Source organism: Oryctolagus cuniculus, chromosome 6, assembly GCF_964237555.1.
Source record: "Oryctolagus cuniculus chromosome 6, mOryCun1.1, whole genome shotgun sequence".
NCBI lineage: Eukaryota > Metazoa > Chordata > Mammalia > Lagomorpha > Leporidae > Oryctolagus > Oryctolagus cuniculus.
This window is the reverse complement of record NC_091437.1, coordinates 167,618,763-167,641,959: the sequence shown is the minus strand read 5'-3', so window position 1 is coordinate 167,641,959 and position 23,197 is coordinate 167,618,763. Positions and strand designations below refer to the sequence as shown.

Sequence of the window (23,197 nt, the reverse complement as noted above, 5' to 3'; positions counted from 1 at the left end):
AGCCCCGGAATCCCCGCCCACAGCCCCGGGGTCCCCGCCCGCAGCCCCGGGGTCCCCGCCCACAGCCCCGGAATCCCCGCCCCCAGCCCCGGTCCCCGCCCGCAGCCCCGGTCCCCAGCCCTGGGTCCCCGCCCCCAGCCCCGGGTCCCACCCACCGTCCCAGGTCCCCCACCGTCCCCAGCCCCTAGCCCCGCGTCCCTCCCGCCGTCCCCACCTCCAAGCCCCGGTTCCCCGCCCACAGCCCGGAGTCCCCGCCCACAGCCCCGGTCCCGCCCGCAGCCCCGGAATCCCCGCCCACAGTTCCAGGTCCCTGCCCACCGCCCCCAGCTCCGGTACCCGCCCACCGTCCCCAGCCCCTAGCCCCGCGTCCCTCCCACCGTCCCCACCTCCAAGCCCCGGTTCCCCGCCCACAGCCTGGAGTCCCCGCCCACAGCCCCGGTCCCGCCTGCAGCCCCGGAATCCCCGCCCCCAGCCCCGGGTCCCACCCACCGTCCCAGCCCCCGGCCCCGGGTCCCGCCCCCAGCCCCAGGTCCCTGCCCACCGTCCTCAGCCCCGCGTCCCTCGCACCGTCCCCAGCCCCCAGCCCCGGTTCCCCGCCCACAGCCCGGAGTCCCCGTCCACAGCCCCAGTCCCGCCCGCAGCCCCGGAATCCCCGGCCACAGTTCCAGGTCCCCGCCCACCGTCCCCAGCCCCGGGCCCCTCCCACCGTCCCCAGCCCTCAGCCCCGTGTCCCCTCCCACAGCCTGGAGTCCCCGCCCACAGCCCCGGGTCCCCGCCCATCGTCCCCAGCCCCCAGCCCCAGGTTCCCGCCCACCGCCCACAGCCCCGGGTCCCCGCCCCCAGCCCCGAGTCCCGCCCACCGTCCCCAGCCCCCGGCCTGCCCCCGAGTGGGGCCCCCGGCCCGCTCACCTCCCTCTGCAGCTTCTCCATCCGCTCCTCGTACTCCTGGCGCTGCCGCTTGCGCCGGGCCAGCTCCCTCCTCGCCAGGTGCTGCCGCAGGGCGCCCTGGATGACCATGGCCGCGCGGTCCTCGGCGGTGGGCTCTGGGGGTGAGAGGGCGCGTGTGGACGGCCCCGGTGCGCTGACCCCCAGGCCCCCGCCTTCCCGCCCGGCCAGGCCGAGCCGCTGGGCCTGAAAACGCCGGCCGGGGCCGGGAGGGGCTGGGGCGGAGCTGCCCGGCGAGGGCGGGTGGCGATCCGCGGTCCCCACGGTCGGTCGAGCCGAGGCCCAGGCTGCACGCTGCGCCAGGGACCCGAGAGACCCGCACCAGCTAGAACCGACCTGGCGCACGGGGCTCCCAACGCCCCTGGACCCGCGAACCGGCGCCGGGCACCGCCCGCTCCACCGCGGGCAGCCGGGGATATCTCCAGGGAGACCCGCCGGGAGCTCCTGGTTCCATCTCACCCAGCCCTGGCCACATCGCCATTTTAAAAAATCTATTTGAGAGGCAGAGAGAGACAGAGAGGCCCCTCCACGGCTCACTCCCCAAAGGGCAGCAGCAGCCAGGCCTCCGCTGGGGAGCAGGGGCCTCCAGCCCTCACTGCTGCCTCCCTGGTGGGCAGGAGCAGCCCTAGCCCAGGCCCTCTGGCTGGGACCTGTGCATAACCAGTGCCCCCCAACGCCGACTTTACGCTGTGGCGTAGCAGGTAAAGCCGCCACCTGCAGCGCCAGCATCCTATATGGGCACCAATTCGTGTCCCAGCTGCTCCACTTCTGATCCAGCTCTCTGCTGTGGCCCAGGAGGGCAGTGGAGGATGGCCCAAGTGCTTGGGCCCTGTACCCATGTGGGAGACCCAGAAGAAGCTCCTGGCTCCTGGCTTCGGATCAGCGCAGCTCTGGCCATTGCAGCCAATTGGGGAGTGAACCAGAGGATGGAAGACCTCTCTCTCTCTCTCTCTCTGCCTCTCCTTCTCTCTCTGTGTAACTGACTTACAAATAAATAAATAAATAAATATTTTTTTAAAAAAAAAAGGCACATATGCAGCGAGCTGGATCAGAAGTGGAGCAGCCAGGACTTGAACCGGCGCCATACAGGATGTCGGTGCTGCAGGCAGAGGCTCAGCCCACTACGACACAGCGCCAGCCCCTAAATGAGGGCTCTCTGAGTTGCTGTGTTTGTGCTAATTTGTCCTGAAGCAAGAGATACCCAACTGCCAACCACATTAAAAAGCGGGATAATAAAGATATTTTAATAAGTCAAAAATGTATAAGAAAGGAACCCCAAGTAGGCAGAGAAGTATAAGGCAAATACCAACAAAGTATTTTGTTGTATTCAAAACACAAATAATTGACTGCATTACATGTAAATGGAAAAGAATTCTGAGTGAAAGACAAGGATTTGAAAAACAGTTGGGGTGGCTGTGTGAGCAGTCGTTAAGCTGCTGCTTCCAATGCCCACGTCAGGGCCCTGGGTTCCTGCCCCACCAGGGCTTCAAGTACTGGGACCCCTGCCAGCCACCGGGAGACCCCGGCAGAGTTCTGGGCTCCTGGCTTCAGCCTGGCCCAGCCCTGGCTGTTGCAGCCATCTGGGGAGTGAACCAGTGGATGGAAGACCTCTCTCTCTCTCTACCTCTCCTCTCTGTGTAACGCTGCCTTTGAAAGTCAGAGTTACACAGAGAGGGGAGAGGGAGAGGGAGGGAGGGAGAGAGAGAGAGAGAGAGAGAGAGAGAGAGAGGTCTTCCATCTGCTGGTTCACTCCCCAGTTGGCCACAAGGGTCGGAGCTGCGCTGATCCAAAGCCAGGAGCCACGAGCCTTTTCCAGGTCTCCCACGCGGGTGCAGGGGCCCAGGGACTTGGGCATCTCCCACTGCTTTCCCAGCCACAGCAGAGAGCTGGATCGGAAGAGGAGCAGCCAGGACTAGAAATGCAGGCACCAGCTTAACCTGCAGCACCACACTGCTGGTCCCCAAATAATTTTTTAAAGTAAAACTAGGGAGGGGTCGGCGCTGTGGCGTAGCAGGTCAAGCCACCGCCTGCAGTGCCGGCGTCCCACGTGGGCCCTTCTCGCCTCTCGGCTCTGGGATGAGACCTCCACACGCACCACTGGGATGCAGGGGTTTGGGAAGCGAACCCCCGGGTGGAAGATCTGTCTCTCTCCTGTCTGAAACGCTGTCAAATAAATCTTCAAACAAATTAGCAGGAACCCTGTAGCACGTCTTCAGACTCAGATCCCAGCTGCCGACAGCGGGAGACCGGCCCGGGAGGCGCTCACAGGACGCAGGCGCGGGAAGACGACTTCCCAGGGGCCGGGCGGGAGCATCAGGGTGGCAATCACAACCCCAAGGCGCAGCCTCGCTGGGGCCCAGGACCCCAGAGGCAGTGCACCTGGAGTCAGAACGGGGGAATGGACTCGGCCCTGGGACCAGCACTGGAGGAGCCCCAGAGGGGGAGGAGGGAGAGACAGGGGCAGAGAGAGGCCAGCAAATCATGGCGGGGAACCTCCCCCGAACGGGAGCTGAGTGTGGGGCAGCTGCACAACCCCACACGTGCACAGCGAGACATCTGCGGGAATCCTGAGAGCCAAGAGGGGCAGGGGTGGGGGCAGGGGCAGGGTGGCTCAGCCCAGAGCCCTCTCCTCCTTGGGCCACCTTTGGCTTGGCCCAGCTTCGGCCTCTGCAGGTTTTTGGGGGATGAACCGGCAGATGGGAGATATCACCCCCCTTCAAATAAATAAATTAATAAAAAAAGAAAAATAGGAAAAAAACCTGCCAACCAAAAATTCTATGTGCAGCAAAACTGTCCTGCAAAATGCGGGAGAGATCAAGCCGTTCTCAGGGGGTGGGAAGCTGAGGGCCGGCGGGGGACGGACCAGGACGCGCAGCACCCGCCCGGCCACCCCCACCCGCCTTCTGTTCCCCACGGCGGCGGGGGCCAGCCTGACCCACGGTGCCACCTGACTTCCGCGCCCTCAGCCACCGACAGCCACGGTGACCACAGAGAAAACCGCTGGGGGCACACAGAGAAGGGGATGAGAAAGACACTCAAATGTGACCGCGAGGGACACAGAAGACCACAGCAACGCGGGACGCGCGGGACCAAACGCAAACGCCCGGCGTGAGCTCCTCGTCGGAGGAGGCAAAGGCAGACGCCGCAGGACGGTCGGCCCAGCCACGCACAGCCGTGCACTGTCACAAACGCCCAGCACACCCGGCACAGCCACGAACGCCCGCATGGCTCCACAGGGCCACACACAGCCACGAACGGCCACGCACACCCCACACACCCTGCACACCCCAGCACGGTCCCGCATGGCCGACCGCAGTCAGCTGCAGAGATGGAGGTCGGGACGGCTGCAGGTGACCAAGGTGGGCACCTGGCGAAGTGCTCTGCGACCACAGGACAGTGCGAGACGTGGCAGTGACAGGAAGCTGAGAGCCCGCAGATGTGGCGGTGGGAAACCCCTCACCCCAGACTGCCCAGGGCAGATCGAGAAAGATCCCCAGCCCGCAGAAGCGGAGGAAGCAGAAACAGAACCCGACGCCGCAGGGAAGTGACTGAGCCCAGGGGAGCGTGCGGGAGGCGGCGGGAGGGCGGGAGAACCCACGTGGGTTCTTCAAAGAGACTGCGAGGCTGGCAGGACTGCAGCGGCGGGAGGAACGCCCGGTGCTGAGGAGCCAGGGCCCAAACCCAGGCTCTCCCAAGAGGGAGCCATTGTAACCACCGTGCCAAACGCCTGCCCCGGGCTGCATGGTTTGACACGCGGAAACCCTAAAGATCCACCAAAAATTGTCATAAATTAATGAAGAGGGCCCGGCGCTGGGGCGCAGCAGGTTAAGCCACTGACTGTAGCACCAGCATCCCATATGGGCGCCGGTTCGAGTCCTGGCTGCTCCACTTCCGATCCAGCTCTCTGCTGTGGCCTGGGAAAGCAGCAGAAGATGGCCCAAGTGCTTGGGCCCCTGCACCTGCATGGGGACCAGGACGGAGCTCCAGGTTCCTGGCTTTGGCCTGTCCCAGCCCCAGCTGTTGCGGCCATCTGGGGAGTGAACCCGTGGGTGGAAGACCCCTCTCTCTCTCTCTCTCTCTCTCTCTCTCTGTGTGTGTCTCTCCTATCTGTAACTCTGCCTTTCAAATAAATAAAATAAATATTTTTAAAAGTGAGTAAATAGGCCGGCACCACGGCTCACTAGGCTAATCCTCCACCTTGCGGCGCCAGCACACCGGGTTCTAGTCCCGGTCGGGGCGCCGGATTCTGTCCCGGTTGCCCCTCTTCCAGGCCAGCTCTCTGCTGTGGCCCGGGAGTGCAGTGGAGGATGGCCCAAGTGCTTGGGCCCTGCACCCCATGGGAGACCAGGAGAAGCACCTGGCTCCTGCCATCGGATCAGCGTGGTGCGCCGGCCGCAGCAGCCATTGGAGGGTGAACCAACGGCAAAGGAAGACCTTTCTCTCTGTCTCTCTCTCTCACTGTCCACTCTGCCTGTAAAAAAAAAAGTGAGTAAATAAAAATTGTTATATGGCGCCAGCGCTGTGGCACATGTCCTGGAGGGCACCAGCACCGCAGATGGGCGCCGGCTCACGTCCAGGCCGCCCCACTTCCCACCCAGCTCCCTGCGATGGCCTGGGAGGGCAGCAGAAGGCCCAAGGGTTGCGGCCCCTGCACCCACGTCCGAGACCCGATGGAGCTCCTGGCTGTGGCCTGGGCCGGCCCATCTGCTGTGGCCATTTGGGGAGTGAACCGGCGGATGAAGATCGGTTTCTTTCTTTCTGTCTTACCCTCTCTCTCTGTCACTATGGCTTTCAAATAAAATAGATCGTTTTTTAAAAACTGTTATAACTAAGAAATGAATTCAGCCAAGTGGCAGGACCATCGTGGTCCTCGGCCCTCAGAGTGGAGGCCATGAGGTGGGCAGTGCTGTGGCCAAGTCCATGTCCAGTGGGTCCACTCTGTACCTGGCTGCCGACAGAGCTCACACAGCTCCCTGGACCGCGCAGCGAGGGCCCTCCTCCATGAGACAGCGAGCCGGCCGGAGAGAACAGCAGGGGCGGGGTCCCCCCCTCAGCGGGAGACACGGGAACCACGTGGGCCAGGCGGGGCCACGGGCAACCAGAGCAGCGGCCCAAGCAAGGACGCGCGGGGGCCTCTGCCCTGGCCCCGTCACCGCCTACTGCCCAGCGGCTGTCGGGAGCACCCAAAGCAGCCCACCCTCGCCAGGCAGGAACCACAGACCCCTGCTGCACAGCTCTTGTCCCGGGAGAGATGGGAAGGCGGAGGAGGCCCCAGGGCTGTCCACACCCCGGTCCCTGGGGGGAGGGGCTAAGGGCGCTGGCCACAGGGCCCTCCCCAGTGCAGGCGGGCAGAGGGAGGACGGAGGTTCTGGGTCCTGCTCGGCGGGCAGCCACGGGAGCCCCGTGTGGGAGAGGGCTCTGTGAACATTTTCACTCCAGAGAAGGGACATTCAAATGGCAGACGGCCACCCTGACTCGAACAGGACCCCGGGGGCCCCGTAAACGGGAACAGTCCTCACGCACCCCTGAACGGGACATCGCAATCCACAGCAAGAAGGGCTGGGGGCTCCCGGGAGGCGTCCACCCCCACCCCCAGGCCAGCGCTGCAGAAACAGGCACTCAGACCCCGGCACCGCCGCAGAGCGCAGAGGGACCTGCAGGGACGGCTCCTGGAGGCACAGCCTGCTCCCGCTCCTTATCCCGGCCCCTGGGGGGAGGGCGCACGGGCGGCTGCGCTGCGGCGGCTTCCAATGCCCAGCTGCGGCACACACGTTGGACTGACCCCCACCAGGTCCGCCAAGGAAGCCAGCGGACGGGGCCAGGCCGGGCGGGGCGGGGCCTGGAGGAGAAGGCCGCCAGCTGGCTGGAGTTTGTGGACAGCCGGGCCGGTTCCAGCACCGCTGAGCAGGCGAGGAGGATGAGCTAGACACAGGTCCCGGCGTCGGGGGCCGGCAGCGCCCCGGAGGCCGCGGAGCCGGAGCCCCACGCGGAGCGGAGCCCGCCCCTGCCCTGCCCCGCGGGCCGCTCCCTTTCCTGCCACCAGAGGGCAGCAGCCCCGGCCACCGCAGGGGAAGGGACGGCGACCCCGTGGGTGCCGGGACGCGGAGCCGCAGGGAGGGAGCCACTCGCAAGTCTTTGCCGTGACTCGCTGCGCCCAGGCTCTCCTCGCATGCCAGGGAGCCACGCGGGCCCCAGACCCCGCCCAAGAGCGAGGCCCGCACAGACGGTCAGAAAGTGGCCAAAGGTCACCTCGGCTTGGCGCACCCCAGGAGCGCAAGCCGTATCAGGGTAAAGCACCCCGCACCCAGCACACGCACGAGCACCTCCCCTCTGCCTGGGCCCCCCTAAAACAGACACCTGCTTCCCGCGCCCGCCCACGCCCTGTGCTCTCCTCGGTCCTCGGCTCTGTGGGACAGCTCCCCGGCCGCACTCCTCAGAACTCTCCGAGAGTGGACCCGCAGCAACGGGGGAACCGCGGCTCCCAGCGTGCCACAGGCCTGCTCTGCAAGCACACGTGCACACGCACACACATGCACCACGGCACACATGTGTGCATGCAGGGCGCGTGCATGCGCATGCATAAACATGCACACACTGGGCAGGAACACGCACACACCAGAGCGCACACAGGGCACGGACACATGTGTGTGCACACGTGGTACATAGGTACACATGGGCATGAACATACACCAACTGGAGTACACACGTGTGCGTACAGGGCACGTGCATGCGTATGCATAAACACATGCACACACTGAGCACAGACATGCAGGAACACACACACCAGTGCACACACGCATATGTATGCACACGTGTTACGTACGCACGCATGGGCATGAACACACACACCCGCACTGAAGTACACTTGTGTGCACCCAGGGCACACACATGTGGGCACATGCACACACACACCTGGGTACATGTGTGGGCACACACTGCCCGAGTACATGTGTGGGCACACACACACCTGAGTACGTGTGTGGCACATATGCCACATGCCTGAGTACGTGTGTGGCACATATGCACACATGCCTGAGTACAGGTGGGGCACATGCCATACACCTGCGTATATGCGTGGCACACCGTGTCCTTGGCCAGGGCAGCCCCTCCTGCCAGCTGGCCCTCCTGGCGGCTGTGTCCTCACCTGCAGCGGCCGGGGGGCTCTCGCCGGGCACAGGCGCCCTCACTTGCTGACTCGTATTCCTGGGCGGCTGATGCCTCTCTCCGGGCTGCCCTGGGGAGGGGCGAGACAGTCAGGGTGGCCGGGCTGGGAGACCCCCCGCCTGACGACCTCAGGAATCATTTATGGGGCCCCACCGCGTCCTCCTGCAGGCCCTCGGGTGAGGGAGACAGCGGGCGTGCTGCAGCCCCAGGCAGGGGACCCTGCTGGTCAGCCTCACCCACACCCTGCCCCCTGCCCAGCACCTGTGCCACCCCCACCCCAGGTGCCTCCTGCTTCCGTGTGTCCAACTCAGTGCTGTCCTGGGAGGCGTCTGTCCACCTTCTCCTGAGGCCTCTGGGGCAAGGTCTGGGCAGGAGGGGGTGTGCGCCGGGCAGGGCTGGACCAGGCGAACCCGTCCAGCCAGTGTGGCAGAGCTGGCGGCTGGGCAGGACCCTGGGCGTCGCTGTGAGTCAGCACCCAGCCCCGGGCTGGGGAAACGCTCGGGAGGGGGCCTTTGGAGTCTGCCTTCCAGACAGGAAGCCTGGGGGGGGCTGGCCTTGCACCCCCCAGCCCCGGGACCCCCACCCAGGATGGTCGTGGGAGGCCCCTTGCCTGGCCCCCAGCCTCCAGCCGTCTGGCATGGCGCAGGAAAGCAGGCTGGGGGCCCTGTCTCCGCTTCCGGCACTGCCGCCAGGCCCTCGCCACAGGCCACCACGCTGGGGCCAGGGCCTTCCTCTCAAGTCCCCCACAAGCTCGAGCCCTGTGGGGCTCCTTGGAGTGTCCACCTGGGCTTGGTCCACACAGGGCTCGGGGCAAGCCAGGCTGGAGCCGCCCATGGCCAGCGGATGGGCTAGGCTGTGGCCAGGGAGAGTCTGAGTGTCCGTGGTCCGTGGGACTAGGACACAGTTTGAGTTTCCCGCGACCAGGGGTGGGGCAGGGGAGCCGGTGGGGCGGGGTGGGGGCCTCGGCGCCGCCCAGGGCAGGCCCGGGCACGGCGTGGCTGCGCACCACCGTCTGGCTGCGAGAGCCGCCTCCACTCTGTCTCCCTCCCAGGCTGGCCTGTGAGGCCTGTGGCCCGAGAACCCCCGGGCCCTGTGTCAGCACGTTAGTCAGCCTTCTCGGCGGGTGAGCCACCGCGCCGCCGAGTCCCCATAAACTTGCTGGCGTGGCCCGGCCCTGCCGAGTGGGGCCCGTGAGGGCCACAGGCAGAGCCAGGGCCCAGAGCCGCCGGGCTGCGGGCACGACCGAGGGGCAAGGCGGGCGCACGGGGACTACAGGAGCCTGGCACGGGAGCCAGCAGCCCTCTGGGGCCTTCCGCAGGTGCCCGCTGAGCTGGCCGACGGAGGCGCGCGGCCGCCGAGCCGGGGCCCTGGGAGCGGACACCTGGCGGAAGGGCCATGTCTGGCAAACGAGGCCGGGCTCGCAAACCCCGAGCCAGGAGGGCGGGCAGGGCCCAGCGGGCGGCAGGGCGGCAGGGCACAGAGGCCGAGCTCCCGCCCCCTGCCACAGAGGGCCCTCAGGGTGAGACGGGGCTGGCCCCTCCAGGGCACGTGACCAGCATCCAGCTGGCTCCCCAAGGATACCCCAGGGCAGCCGGGCCAGAGCAGCCCCAGGCAGCCGTGAGGCCAGAGCAGGCCGCCGCCCTGGGGTCCGAGTGGGTGCCAGTCCCGGCTGAGCAGATGGAGGGCTGTGGAGCGGGGGGCCCCTTGCCGTCCCTGGGCCCCGAGCTGCTGCGGCTCCACGAGGTCCAGCTGTGCCTGGCCCAGGAGCAGCTGCTGCTGGAGGAGAGGCGGCGGCAGGTGCAGCTGCAGAGCCAGCTGTGGCAGGAGGAGCAGCTGTGGCTGCAGCAGCTGCAGGAGGAGCAGGCCTGGGTGCACATGGAGGGGCTGCAGCTGGCCGTGGCCCTGGAGCAGCTGCGCAGTGCCGGCCTGGAGGTGCTGCAGACCCAGAGCCAGGTAAGGCCTGGCGGGCAGGGGCGCGGGGGGGCTCCGGCGGGGGGCGCCCACGGCTTGTTCACACGCTTGGCAAGGGAGGCTGTGCCCGTCGCAAGGCAGCGCAGACCAAAGCTTGGTGGGTGGAAGACGCCGAGCCGGGGAGCGCGGTGCCCCTGCTGAGGACCCGGCTGTGGGGGGCCGGGGGAGGGGGCAGGGCAGGCCGGTCGGAGGCTGTGAGTGCTTCCTGGTCCGCCCGCCCTGCCTGTTTATTGCTGCTCACATGCCCAGGGCTTGGGGTGGCGGAAGCAGCACGCGGCACCTGCACTCATTACCTCATTCCAGGAGGGGCGGCCTCAGACGCCGCTGGGGCTATTTTGGGGAGCTGGGACCTAACCCTGCCCGAGGTGAGGCGCAGTCGCCACCAGACCCTGGGACTCTGGGAGCTCTCTAGGGGCAGGGCTCAAGCCAGGCCCCTGCACGAGGGCTGCGTCTGGGGAGAGCCCAGGGCAGGCCCGAGCGGCAGAGGCCGGGAGCCGCCGCCTGGACAATGCATACGACAAAGCTGGGCTCCTCCGAGCACTGCCCAGGCCCACCCCACCTCGGGGGCTGTCACAGTCAACCCAACTCGGACACCCACTGAGGCCACGTTCCGGGAAGGGGCTCCAGACAAGGTGCCGTGGGGAGATGTCCAGGGGTCTCCCAGGCCAGTGCCTGGTGGCTGTGCCCTGGAGGTCAGAGGCCACACTCACCAGCAGTGGCTCTCGGCTCCGGCCCAGGCAGGAGTGTCCGCCATGTCCCTGGCGCAGCCACGGCCCCTCCCTTCTTACCGTTCATTCTCCTGGAGTGGGAAGGGAAGGCCAGGGAGGGGGTGCTCAGCGTGGCCGAGGTCGGGGCAGGGGGACAGGCCCCCCCATGGCTTCCCAGGGGTGCCCAGCAGCTGGGCAAGGCCTTGGGTAACAGCTCGTCCCCCTCAGCCCCAGAGTTCGCTCCCACACTCTGGGCTTAGCCCACCCCGCTGGCTTCCGGGGTCTGCTGCCCAGTACAGGTCACCCTCTCCAGACCACAGGGGCCACGAGGGCACCAGGCTGACCCAACCCTGGCCCCAGCTCCACGCCCAGCTCCCCCACCACCCCTCGCACCCTGGCCCCAGCTCCACGTCCCCGTTCTCCCCACAGACCCCTCCTACCCTGACCCCAGCTCTCCCCCCAGACCCCTCCTACCCTGACCACAGCTCTCCCCTCCCAGACCCCTCCTACCCTGACCCCAGCTCTCCCCCCAGACCCCTCCTACCCTGGCCCCAACTCTCCCCACCCAGACCCCTCCTACCCTGACACCAGCTCTCCCCCCAGACCCCTCCTACACTGGCCCCAGCTCTCCCCCCCAGACCCCTCCTACCCTGGCCCCAGCTCTCCCCCCAGACTCCTCCTACCCTGGCCCCAGCTCTCCCCCCAGACCCCTCCTACCCTGACCCCAGCTCTCCCCCCCAGACCCCTCCTAACCTGACCCCAGCTCTCCCCCCAGACCCCTCCTACCCTGGCCCCAACTCTCCCCACCTAGACCCCTCCTACCCTGACCCAAGCTCTCCCCCCAGACCCCTCCTACCCTGGCCCCAGCTCTCCCCCCAGACCCCTCCTACCCTGGCCCCAGCTCTCCCCCCAGACCCCTCCTACCCTGGCCCCAACTCTCCCCACCCAGACCCCTCCTACCCTGACACCAGCTCTCCCCCCAGACCCCTCCTACCCTGGCCCCAGCTCTCCCCCCCAGACCCCTCCTACCCTGGCCCCAGCTCTCCCCCCAGACCCCTCCTACCCTGGCCCCAGCTCTCCCCTCCCAGACCCCTCCTACCCTGACCCCAGCTCTCCCCCCCAGACCCCTCCTAACCTGACCCCAGCTCTCCCCCCAGACCCCTCCTACCCTGGCCCCAACTCTCCCCACCTAGACCCCTCCTACCCTGACCCAAGCTCTCCCCCCAGACCCCTCCTACCCTGGCCCCAGCTCTCCCCCCAGACCCCTCCTACCCTGGCCCCAGCTCTCCCCCCAGACCCCTCCTACCCTGGCCCCAACTCTCCCCACCCAGACCCCTCCTACCCTGACACCAGCTCTCCCCCCAGACCCCTCCTACCCTGGCCCCAGCTCTCCCCCCCAGACCCCTCCTACCCTGGCCCCAGCTCTCCCCCCAGACCCCTCCTACCCTGGCCCCAGCTCTCCCCTCCCAGACCCCTCCTACCCTGACCCCAGCTCTCCCCCCCAGACCCCTCCTAACCTGACCCCAGCTCTCCCCACCTAGACCCCTCCTACCCTGGCCCCAACTCTCCCCACCTAGACCCCTCCTACCCTGACCCAAGCTCTCCCCCCAGACCCCTCCTACCCTGGCCCCAGCTCTCCCCCCAGACCCCTCCTACCCTGGCCCCAGCTCTCCCCCCAGACCCCTCCTACCCTGGCCCCAGCTCTCCCCCCCAGACCCCTCCTACCCTGGCCCCAGCTCTCCCCCCAGACCCCTCCTACCCTGGCCCCAGCTCTCCCCCCCAGACCCCTCCTACCCTGGCCCCAGCTCTCCCCCCAGACCCCTCCTACCCTGGCCCCAGCTCTCCCCCCCAGACCCCTCCTACCCTGGCCCCAGCTCTCCCCCCAGACCCCTCCTACCCTGGCCCCAGCTCTCCCCCCCAGACCCCTCCTACCCTGGCCCCAGCTCCTTGTTCCCGCTCTCCCCCCAGACCCCTCCTACCCTGGCCCCAGCTCTCCCCTCCAGACCCCTCCTACCCTGGCCTCACATCTCCCCCCCAGACCCCTCCTACCCTGGCCCCAGCTCTCCCCCCAGACCCCTCCTAAACTGACCCCAGCTCTCCCCTCCCAGACCCCTCCTACTCTGGCCCCAGCTCTCCCCCCCAGACCCCTCCTACCCTGGCCCCAGCTCTCCCCTCCCAGACCCCTCCTACCCTGACCCCAGCTCTCCACACCTAGACCCCTCCTACCCTGACCCCAGCTCTCCCCCCCAGACCCCTCCTACCCTGGCCCCAGCTCTCCCCTCCCAGACCCCTCCTACCCTGGCCCCACATCTCCCCCCCAGACCCCTCCTACCCTGGCCCCAGCTCTCCCCCCAGACCCCGCCTAACCTGACCCCAGCTCTCCCCTCCCAGACCCCTCCTACTCTGGCCCCAGCTCTCCCCCCCAGACCCCTCCTACCCTGGCCCCAGCTCTCCCCCCCAGAACCCTCCTACCCTGGCCCCAGCTCTCCCCTCCCAGACCCCTCCTACCCTGACCCCAGCTCTCCACACCTAGACCCCTCCTACCCTGACCCCAACTCTCCCCCCCCAGACCCCTCCTACCCTGGCCCCAGCTCTCCCCCCTAGACCCCTCCTACCCTGGCCCCAGCTCTCCCCTCCCAGACCCCTCCTACCCTGGCCCCAGCTCTCCCCACCAGACCCCTCCTACCCTGACCCCAGCTCTCCCCTCCCAGACCTCTCCTACCCTGACCCCAGCTCTCCCCCCTAGACCCCTCCTACCCTGGCCCCACATCTCCCCCCCAGACCCCTCCTACCCTGGCCCCAGCTCTCCCCCCAGACCCCGCCTAACCTGACCCCAGCTCTCCCCTCCCAGACCCCTCCTACTCTGGCCCCAGCTCTCCCCCCCAGACCCCTCCTACCCTGGCCCCAGCTCTCCCCCCCAGAACCCTCCTACCCTGGCCCCAGCTCTCCCCTCCCAGACCCCTCCTACCCTGACCCCAGCTCTCCACACCTAGACCCCTCCTACCCTGACCCCAACTCTCCCCCCCCAGACCCCTCCTACCCTGGCCCCAGCTCTCCCCCCTAGACCCCTCCTACCCTGGCCCCAGCTCTCCCCTCCCAGACCCCTCCTACCCTGGCCCCAGCTCTCCCCACCAGACCCCTCCTACCCTGACCCCAGCTCTCCCCTCCCAGACCCCTCCTACCCTGGCCCCAGCTCTCCCCCCTAGACCCCTCCTACCCTGGCCCCAGCTCTCCCCTCCCAGACCCCTCCTACCCTGGCCCCAGCTCTCCCCCCAGACCCCTCCTACCCTGACCCCAACTCTCCCCCCCCAGACCCCTCCTACCCTGGCCCCAGCTCTCCCCCCTAGACCCCTCCTACCCTGGCCCCAGCTCTCCCCTCCCAGACCCCTCCTACCCTGGCCCCAGCTCTCCCCCCCAGACCCCTCCTACCCTGGCCCCAGCTCTCCCCCCCAGACCCCTCCTACCCTGGCCCCAGCTCTCCCCCCTAGACCCCTCCTACCCTGGCCCCAGCTCTCCCCTCCCAGACCCCTCCTACCCTGGCCCCAGCTCTCCCCACCAGACCCCTCCTACCCTGACCCCAGCTCTCCCCTCCCAGACCTCTCCTACCCTGACCCCAGCTCTCCCCCCAGACCCCTCCTACCCTGACCCCAGCTCTCCCCTCCCAGACCCCTCCTACCCTGACTCCACATCTCCCCCCGAGACCCCTCCTACCCTGGCCCCAGCTCTCCCCCCCCAGAACCCTCCTACCCTGATCCCAGCTCTCCCCCCAGACCCCTCCTACCCTGACTCCAGCTCTCCCCCCCAGACCCCTCCTACCCTGGCCCCAGCTCTCCCCCCCCAGACCCCTCCTACCCTGGCCCCAGCTCTCCCCTCCCAGACCCCTCCTACCCTGACCCCAGCTCTCCACACCTAGACCCCTCCTACCCTGACCCCAACTCTCCCCCCCCAGACCCCTCCTACCCTGGCCCCAGCTCTCCCCCCCAGACCCCTCCTACCCTGACCCCAGCTCTCCCCACCTAGACCCCTCCTACCCTGGCCCCACATCTCCCCCCCAGGCCCCTCCCACATTGGCCCCAGCTCTCCCCCCAGACTCCTCCCACACTGGCTCCAGCACCACTCCCGAGCTCCTCCCCCCACCCCTCCCACCCAGGCTCCAGCGCCAGGCCTCAGCTCCCCCGCCCCACTCCAGAGCCCTACATGAGGAACCCCCTGCAGCACCACTGCCCAGTACTGGTCTGGCCCAGCCTGGGTACCTGTGGTGTTTGCTCTGGGGAAGGAACCCGTGAGACTGGAGATGACCCTGAAAGCAGACTTGGGGAGGTCAGGGACCCTAAGTTCTGCGGCTGGTGGGGCGTGTGCGGACAGGAGGTCAAGAGGTGGCTCAATCCTGGCAGAAGGGTTCAGGCAGGTGGTGTGGACAGGAGGCTGGGGCCTGGAGCAGCCGAGGGCTCCCGCGCCAGCTGGGGGTGGGTGTCTGTGTGGGGGGCTCCGCGTGTGTGCAGGGGTCCCAGGCGGGGGTCGGGGCTTGGATACAGGAAGGTCGCGCCCCTACGTGAGGCCTTCCAGGGATCTCCGTGGTGTCGAGTGGGCGTGTCAGCGTGCACCTGGCTACCTGGGGCTTGGCGCGGGGGATGGGGATGGGTGTGCGGTCATCGGAACCCACAGTCACGCGGGTCGCGGCACCAATGTGCAGGGGTCGGCGTCGCCCCCCCCTTGTGCCACGTCCTGCGTGCCTGTGGGGAGCGTGGGGCAGACTGCGCGGGGCCGAGGCGCGGGATCGGGCAGGACGAGGAACGGCCCGGGACTGCGAGCGCAGGGTCTCAGCCACCTGTGCGCGACAGCGGTGGCGTCTGGGTCGGTGCGCGTCACTGCGGGAGGCCGAGGCGTGCGGTGACCCCGGTGCTCGGGGAGCCCTCGGGCCTGGCGCCGCCCCGCGGCCTCACCTGTCTCACCTGCCCCCACAAAGCGCCTCTGCGGCCGGAGGCTCCGCCCCCCGACTCGGGCTGGGCGTTCCCTAGCGACCGAGCCGGAACTTCCGAGTCACCCCGACTTCCGGGGCGAGGGTCAGGGGTCAGTGATAGGGACTTTGAGCCCTCAGTTAAGAAATGGTCCCCGTGGGCGTGGGGTCCTTGAAGTAGGGGCGGCGGGGGTCTCGGGCGGCGCTGGACCGGGGTCCCCGGGCGCGCGGCTCCGGGACGCGGCCGGGGCGGGGTTGGGGGTCGTGGACGCGGGCCTGGGGCGGGGCCGGGGGCGCGGGCCGGGGCGGGCGTCGGGCGCAGGAATGCGGGCGCGTCGCGGGTGGGGCCGCCCCGCCCCCAGGTGCTGCCCGGGCAGGCAGGAGGCAGGAGCGGCGGGCGGGGCGGGGGCGGGCGCGTGAATCAGGCCGGGCGGGCCGCGCAGGGAGTGGCTGCCGGACCGACCGGACCGCGAGGCCGCTGGGCGGCGGTCGGCTCCTGCTGCCCCTGTGCCGAGACCCCGCACACCTGGCCAGGTAGGGCCCCCTCCCTCGGCTCGGGCGGGGCGGGGCGGGAGGCCGGAGCCCCCCGGCGCTGCCTCACCTGAGCCCCTGCCGAGAGACTCGGGGCGGGGAGGGGCCGGTGGCCCGCGCCCGCGTGCGCGGGGAGAGGGGCCGGCGGCGCGCGGGCTGCGGGGCGGGGGCGGCCGCGGCCTCTCGCGCCCTCACACGCCGGCCCAGGAAGCGCAGAGTGGGAAGGGGTGGGGGTCGGCACGGGGCCTGCCCGCGCCCGCCCTGTGGCCCAGCTGGAGTCCAGGGAGGGTGCGGGCTGCTCGGCACACGGCTCGTGGGCCGCAACGAGAGCACTGGCCCCGGATCCCCTGATTAGCGTGGGTGGACACCTGGCCTGGGCCACCACCTCCAGTCCTGGGGTGCGCTCGCCTACTTCCGGCCTGAGTCCCGGCCGCCCGACCCCACCTCCCGGCAGCTGACGCGTCCACGTCCTCCTGCCCTCCCAGGGTACTGCGGCAGGGGTCACCCCGCTTTGTGGAAGAGCTGGGGCGCCTTCCTGTAGGATCCTCCTTCCGGTGGCTTGGCGCACTTCCTGCCCAGATGGGGAGGATCCGGGTCCTTCAAGTCCACAGTTAGGGCCCTGGGGAGGATCCGGGTCCTTCAAGTCCACAGTTAGGGCCCTGGGGAGGATCCGGGTCCTTCAAGTCCACAGTTAGGGCCCTGGGGAGGATCCGGGTCCTTCAAGTCCACGCTGAGGGCCCTGGAGACTGCATGGCCTCGGGTCAGAGGGCAGCGGCCAGGGGCACTCCCGCTGAGTCAGTGGTCTGGCGTCGTTGCCCCTCCCTCCTTCAGTGCAGGCAGCTGGCAGTCAAATGCAGGGCTGCCTGGTGCTGGCTGGGCAGTGGCCATGGCCAGCCCCCGGCCCAGGGAGGGGAGCAGGTGCAGTCACTGGGCCTGGTCAGCAGCCCACATGGGGACACTCGACCACGGTGACCCCGCACAGCCTCACAGCTGTGTGGTTCTGTGGGACAAAAGTGTCTCCCCCAGTCCCGAGTGGTCAGACACTGCCCTGCCAGATACAGCGAGGCCCAGGGACAGTCAGACACCCTGGGACCCCCCTCCCCGCATCCGCCTCATGCTTCTGCCACAGCCGGGACCCTGCCTCACCCTTGTCCCAAGGGCACCCCCAGGCAAAGCCAGGACAGCTTTCCTGGGTATCTGGGCCAGGTAGCCTCCGGGGCTGGCGGACTCCAGGGTACACAGGAGCACACCCCGCACCCATCGCCACGCCGTGCCCAGCAGTCGGGGACGCCGGGCAGGACAGCGGGCAGCATGGTGCCCAGTCCTGAGCCTGCCGTTCCCAGGCAAGTGCGTGCCTGCGGCTCCAGTGCCGTCTGGCCAGCCAGCGCCCGCCCCGGCCACATGGCCCGGGCACCCTGAGCAGAGCCCGGTCCCCAGCCAGGACCAGTAGTCTAGCACCTGTCTGGGCAGATCAGGGTCCCCGCCTGTGCCCCGCACCTGAGGGGATGGGGGTGCAGTCCCTGGGCCAGCAGTGTGTCTGGGCAGTCAGATGAAGATCAGCCCGGAAGTCCACCACAGGGCCCCACCCAGGACTTCCCAGCGCCCACTGGGGGGCAGGCTGGGCGGGGGGCATGGCAGTGCAGGCCTCAGGACGGGCACCAAGGCCACGGCCAAAGGCTCCGGCTTCCTCCTGAGTGGAGCCGAGTGGTGACCGGGGTTGAGAGTGCCTGCTGCCACAGGGCCTGGCCACGCCTGGTGGGGACAGGGCTGCGGCCAGGGCAGCTCGTTCATGGGTGTGGGAAGGGCCAGTGCCATAGGAGAGAGCAGCAACAGAGGTTAGTGGTGGGTGGGGACAGCGGCTAGCGGTCAGGGCACGGAGGGCTGGGAGGTCAGCGCGAAGCCCTGAGGATGAGGGGGAAGCGTGGCCAGGGGCTGTGGGAAGGTTGTCATTCCGGGCTGAAGGCCGTCCCAGCCCTGTGTGTCACATCAGTCCCGGGAAGTGCTGCCCAGCACGGGTGGCAGCCAGGGGCGCGGTGGCCTGCCCAGGGTCCAGGGCAGGTGCTGGGCAGAGACACAGTGGCCTGCTCAGGGCGCCCACAGCCCGGGCAGCACGCGTGAACGTGCTGTCTTAGAAGGAAAACGAATATGGTGACGGCGACTCTGGCCTGGCTTCTAATTTTGTCTTTGAACCACAGTCATGAAATAGTTAAGTCCATACAGAGCGAGGGGCCCCAGCCTGGGCCGGGGTGCTGGTGGGAGCAGAGGAGAGGGGCTGGGGTGCCTGTGCCCAGCACAGCCGTGAACCTGACTCAGCCCCCCACCCCAGGCCTGGGCTGGCAGCCCCTCCCCCAACCTATGCCACGTGGGAGGGGTGGGGGTGGGCCCTGCGCCCCTGCCCCTCCTAACGTGTGTCCCTGCCCTTCCAGGCCCCTGGCCCCAACATGGCGCGTCGCTCGCAGAGCTCCTCGCAGGGGGATAACCCGCTGGCGCCCGGGTACCTGCCTCCCCATTACAAGGAGTACTACCGCCTGGCAGTGGACGCGCTGGCCGAGGGCGGGCCAGAGGCCTACAGCCGCTTCCTGGCGTCCGAGGGGGCCCCCGACTTCCTGTGCCCCGAGGAGCTGGAGCACGTGAGCCGTCACCTGCGGCCCCCCCAGCACGCTGCCCGGGAGCCCCCCGAGGGCACCCCTCCGGATGTGGACATGGACGGCTCCTCAGGCACCTACTGGCCTGTGAACTCAGACCAGGCTGTGCCCGAGCTCGACCTGGGCTGGCCCCTAACCTTCGGCTTCCAGGGCACCGAGGTGACCACGCTGGTGCAGCCGCCACCGCCGGACAGCCCCAGCATCAAGGATGAGGCCCGCAGGATGATCCGCTCCGCCCAGCAGGTGCCGGTGGGGGCGCCGGGCCGTGGGGGAGGGCGGATGTGGCCGTAGCCTGAAGCGGGAGGCGGCGGGCAGTGAGGGCAAAGTGCACGCGTGACCACATGGAGGCGGGCTGAGGCCAGACCTGCTGCCCCTGCCGCGCCCCCGAAAGGGTTGGTCACTGCCAGCCGCTCAGGGCTCAGGCTGGTTCTGGGACGGCCGCCCTGCTCCCATCTGGGCCTTAGGCCTTGGGGCTGGCAGGACTGCAGGCCCAGGGGCGCGGGCCCCTCTCCTGGGGTGACCCCGCCCCCAGAGTACGAGCGGCGCTGGGCCCTGCCGCACCCCCGCAGGTGGTGGCCGTGGTGATGGACATGTTCACCGACGTGGACCTGCTGGCTGAGGTGCTGGAGGCCGCGGCGCGCCGCGTGCCCGTCTACATCCTGCTGGACGAGATGAACGCACACCACTTCCTGGACATGGCAGACAAGTGCCGGGTCAACCTGCACCACGTGGACGTGAGTGACGCGGGGGGGCGTCCCGTGGGGATGCGAGTGGCGGCGTGGGGGGGCCGCCCCGCCTGGAAAAGCCCCTGCGACCCCCGGGCTCCCCTTCTCCGCTGCAGTTCCTGCGCGTGCGCACAGTGGCAGGCCCCACCTACTACTGCCGCACCGGGAAGTCCTTCAAAGGCCACGTGAAGGAGAAGTTCCTGCTGGTGGACTGCGCCGTGGTGATGAGCGGCAGCTACAGGTGCGCACGCGCGCCCCCCTGCCGCAGCCCCTCCCCACGCCCCGGCCCGGCCCGGCCTCCTCTGACCGCGGCCTTGGCCCTCCCACAGCTTCATGTGGTCCTTCGAGAAGATCCACCGCAGCCTGGCGCACGTGTTCCAGGGCGAGCTGGTCTCCAGCTTCGACGAGGAGTTCCGCATCCTCTTCGCGCAGTCGGAGCCGCTGGTGCCCTCGGCCGGGGCCCTGGCCCGCATGGACGCCTACGCCCTGGCCCCCTATGCTGGGGCCGGGCCGCTCATAGGGGTCCCTGGAGTCGGAGCACCGACCCCCTTCTCCTTCCCCAAGCGCGCGCACCTCCTGTTCCCGCCGCCCCGGGAGGAGGGCCTGGGCTTCCCCTCCTTCCTGGACCCCGACCGGCATTTCCTGTCGCCCTTCCGCCGCGAGGAGCCGCTGCGGATGCCCGGGGGCGCGCTGGAGCCGCACTCGGGCCTGCGGCCGGGCGCCGAGCTGGGGGGCGCGCGGGGCTTCTTCCAGGCGCGGCACCTGGAGGTGGACGCCTTCAAGCGGCACAGCTTCGCGGCGGCTGACGGCGCGGGCGCCGTGGAGAACTTCGCGGCGGCGCGGCAGGTGTCGCGGCACACGTTCCTCAGCCACGGCGACGACTTCCGCTTCCAGACCAGCCACTTCCACCGCGACCAGCTCTACCAGCAGCACTACCAGTGGGACCCGCAGTGCGCGCCCACGCGCCCGCAGGGCCTGTTCGAGAAGCTGCGCGCTGGCCGCCCGGGCTTCCCCGACCACGAGGACCTGGCCCTGGGCGCGGGGCCGCGCTTCCCGGAGCTCGGCCCGGACGGGCACCAGCGGCTGGAGTACGTGCCGTCCAGCGCCTCGCGAGAAGTGCGCCACGGCTCCGACCCCGCCTTTGGGCCGGGGCCCCGCGGCCTGGAACCCGGCGGGGCACCGCGCCCCAACCTGAGCCAGCGCTTCCCGTGCCAGTCCGCTGCGAAGCAGGGCCTGGACGCCAGCACCGAGCCGGAGCCGGAGCGCAGGGGCGGGCACGAGGGACGCGCCGGGCTGCGGCACTGGCGCCTGGCGTCCTACCTGAGCGGCTGCCACAGTGACAGCGCCGGCGACGAGGGCCTGCCCACGCCCATGGACGCCGAGGACTACGACGACGACGTGCTGGCGCCCGGCGGCCGAGACCCGCTCCCGGCGGCCTTCCGCGTCCCTGCAGCCATGGCGCCCAGGGGCCTGGCGCCAGGTTCTGGCGGCGGCGGCGGCGGCGGAGGCGGGGACAGTTCCGAGCACGAGGGCGCCGAGGAGGCGGCCCCGGCCACGCAGGACTCCTTCCGCTCCCGCCTCAACCCGCTCATCCAGCGCAGCTCGAGGCTGCGGTCCTCGCTGATCTTTGCGTCGCAGGCCGAGGGCGCAGGGGGCACCGCCGCGGCCACCACGGAGAAAGTGCAGGTGATGCACAAGGAGCAGACGGTCAGCGAGACCGTGGGGCCTGGCGGCGAGGCCGTGCGCTCCGCCGCCTCTGCCAAGGTCGCCGAGCTGCTGGAGAAGTACAAGGGCCCGGCGCGCGACGCTGGCGGCGCTGTCACCGTGGCCAGCCACAGCAAGGCTGTCGTGTCCCAGGCGTGGCGGGAAGAGGTGGCTGGGGGCGAGCGCCGCAGCCTTGAGAGCTGTCTGCTTGACCTGCGCGACTCGTTCGCCCAGCGGCTGCACCAGGAGTCCGAGCGGCAACCGGGCTCCGCAGCGGTCACGGCTACTCAGCTGCTGGACACGCTGGGCCGCGGCGGCGCAGACCGCCTGCCCTCCCGCTTCCTCTCTGCCCACGGCCGCTCCACCTCCCCGCAGGGGCGTGGCAGCCCCCCACCAGAGGGGCCAGGTGCACACCAGGCCCCCCATCCTGAGCAGAAAGGGAGCCCCACCGCCGCCTACCCGGAGCGGAAGGGCAGCCCCACCGCCACCTACCCGGAGCGGAAGGGCAGCCCCACCGCCGCCTACCCGGAGCGGAAGGGCAGCCCCGTGCCCCCGGTGCCTGAGCGCAGGGCCAGCCCCGTGCCCCCGGTGCCTGAGCGCAGGGGCAGCCTCACCCTCAGCTTCTCTGGGGACGCTCCAAAGGTGGGGCCCCTGGAAGAGGCTGCGGGCGGCCCCATGGAAGTCCTGCGCAAGGGCTCCCTGCGCCTCAGGCAGCTGCTGAGCCCCAAGGGCGAGCGGCGGGCCGAGGACGAGGGCGGCTCCCCGGCGCCGGCGCCGCAAGAGAACGGGCAGCCCGAGAGCCCCCGGCGGCCGTCCCTGGGCCGGGGTGACAGCACAGAGGCTGCTGCGGGCGACGAGAAGGGCCCGCGGGCGCGCCTGGCCTCGGCCACGGCCAACGCCTTGTACAGCAGCAACCTGCGGGACGACACCAAGGCCATCCTGGAGCAGATCAGCGCCCACGGCCAGAAGCACCGTGGAGCCCCGGCCCCGGGCCCAGGCGCGGCCCACAGCAGCCCTGAGCTCGGCCGCCGCCCGACCGCCGGCGGCCTGGCCCCCGACATGTCCGACAAGGACAAGTGCTCGGCCATCTTCCGCTCGGACAGCCTGGGCGCGCAGGGCCGGCTGAGCCGCACGCTGCCCGCCAGCGCGGAGGAGCGCGACCGGCTCCTGCGGCGCATGGAGAGCATGCGCAAGGAGAAGCGGGTGTACAGCCGCTTCGAGGTGTTCTGCAAGAGGGAGGAGGCGGGCGGCCCGGGGCCCGCGCAGGGCCCGGCGGAGGACGACGCCAGGGACAGCAAGGTGGGCAAGTTCATGCCCAAGATCCTGGGCACGCTCAAAGGCAAGAAGTGAGCTCGCGGCCCCGCGGCGCGGCCGGGTGCAGGGAGCGCCCTGTCCTCAAGCCGGTGCCCGCCTGGCGCTCGGTGGGTGGCCTCTCCGCCGGGGGCTGGGACCCCGCACTGCCTGGTGCCTTTCCCCCTGCAGCGTCTCTCCTGGGGCTCGTCCCTCCCGGGCCTCCGTCCTCAGGGACCCCTCCGTACCTCAGTCCCCCTCTCCACAGGGCTTGTGTTCTCAGGGCTCCCCTCACTGCCCCCGGCTCTGTGCCCCCTCGCTGCCACGGCCCAGCCTCGGGCCTCTTCCGTTGATTCCGTTGGCTCCCCGGTCCCCTCACTGCCTCCAGCGTCTTTCTGGGTGGCCCGGCCTCTTGCTGCCCCTTGTGTGATGGGTGCTGGGTGGGGTGGGCCACTGGGAAGAGGTGCTGGAGACCCTCAAGGGGCTGCCCACGGTGCCGGCAAAAGGAGCAGGCGCACTGGGCGTTGCGGCGCAATAAAACGTGATCTGGACAGACAA

The 23,197-nt window shown here is 69.3% G+C and overlaps 2 protein-coding genes across 23 annotated transcripts in view; one reads left to right on the top strand and one right to left on the bottom strand.

Annotated features, from left to right (window-relative positions):
* Positions 1–16,402, bottom strand: part of IQANK1 (IQ motif and ankyrin repeat containing 1) — a 21,580-nt gene extending 5,178 nt beyond the window's left edge. For 14 of the 19 annotated variants that reach the window (XR_011389367.1, XM_051830403.2, XM_070075611.1 and 11 more), the window contains exons 1-4: positions 15,731–15,869; positions 10,791–10,879; positions 8,090–8,179; positions 910–1,043 (exon numbers count right to left, since the gene is read on the bottom strand). Coding sequence is in view for 18 of the 19 variants with exons in the window: in XM_051830403.2 (XP_051686363.2) it covers positions 910–1,043; positions 8,090–8,179; positions 10,791–10,875 (309 nt within the window). In the remaining variant the exon portion in view is untranslated. Of the gene's footprint in view, positions 1–909; positions 1,044–8,089; positions 8,180–8,370; positions 9,097–10,790; positions 10,880–15,615; positions 15,870–16,345 lie in introns of those variants that run through there. The other 5 variants (XM_051830405.2, XM_051830404.2, XM_051830402.2 and 2 more) reach the window with 5 other exon arrangements.
* On the top strand, positions 9,355–23,197 carry FAM83H (family with sequence similarity 83 member H). Of its 4 annotated transcripts, XM_070075609.1 has the most exons (6): positions 9,355–10,062; positions 18,702–19,163; positions 19,490–19,654; positions 19,762–19,886; positions 19,975–21,804; positions 21,838–23,197. In XM_070075609.1, exons 1-6 carry the CDS (start codon positions 9,505–9,507, stop codon positions 22,697–22,699), a joined length of 4,002 nt encoding a protein of 1,333 aa, XP_069931710.1. In that variant the 5' UTR covers positions 9,355–9,504; the 3' UTR covers positions 22,700–23,197. The 4 variants fall into 4 exon arrangements, with proteins under 4 accessions (XP_069931710.1, XP_051686357.2, XP_051686359.2 ...); XM_051830397.2 differs by having other exon boundaries at positions 19,975–23,197; XM_051830399.2 differs by lacking the exon at positions 9,355–10,062 and adding an exon at positions 16,132–16,278 and having other exon boundaries at positions 19,975–23,197.

Excerpts from the sequence above, each read along its gene's own strand:
- FAM83H (XM_051830397.2), top strand. The coding sequence starts at position 9,505 with ATGTCTGGCAAACGAGGCCGGGCTCGCAAACCCCGAGCCAGGAGGGCG. Across the intron at positions 19,164-19,489 it reads TGATCCGCTCCGCCCAGCAG|GTGGTGGCCGTGGTGATGGA; the intron begins GTGCCGGTGGGG and ends GCACCCCCGCAG. Across the intron at positions 19,655-19,761 it reads TCAACCTGCACCACGTGGAC|TTCCTGCGCGTGCGCACAGT; the intron begins GTGAGTGACGCG and ends TCTCCGCTGCAG.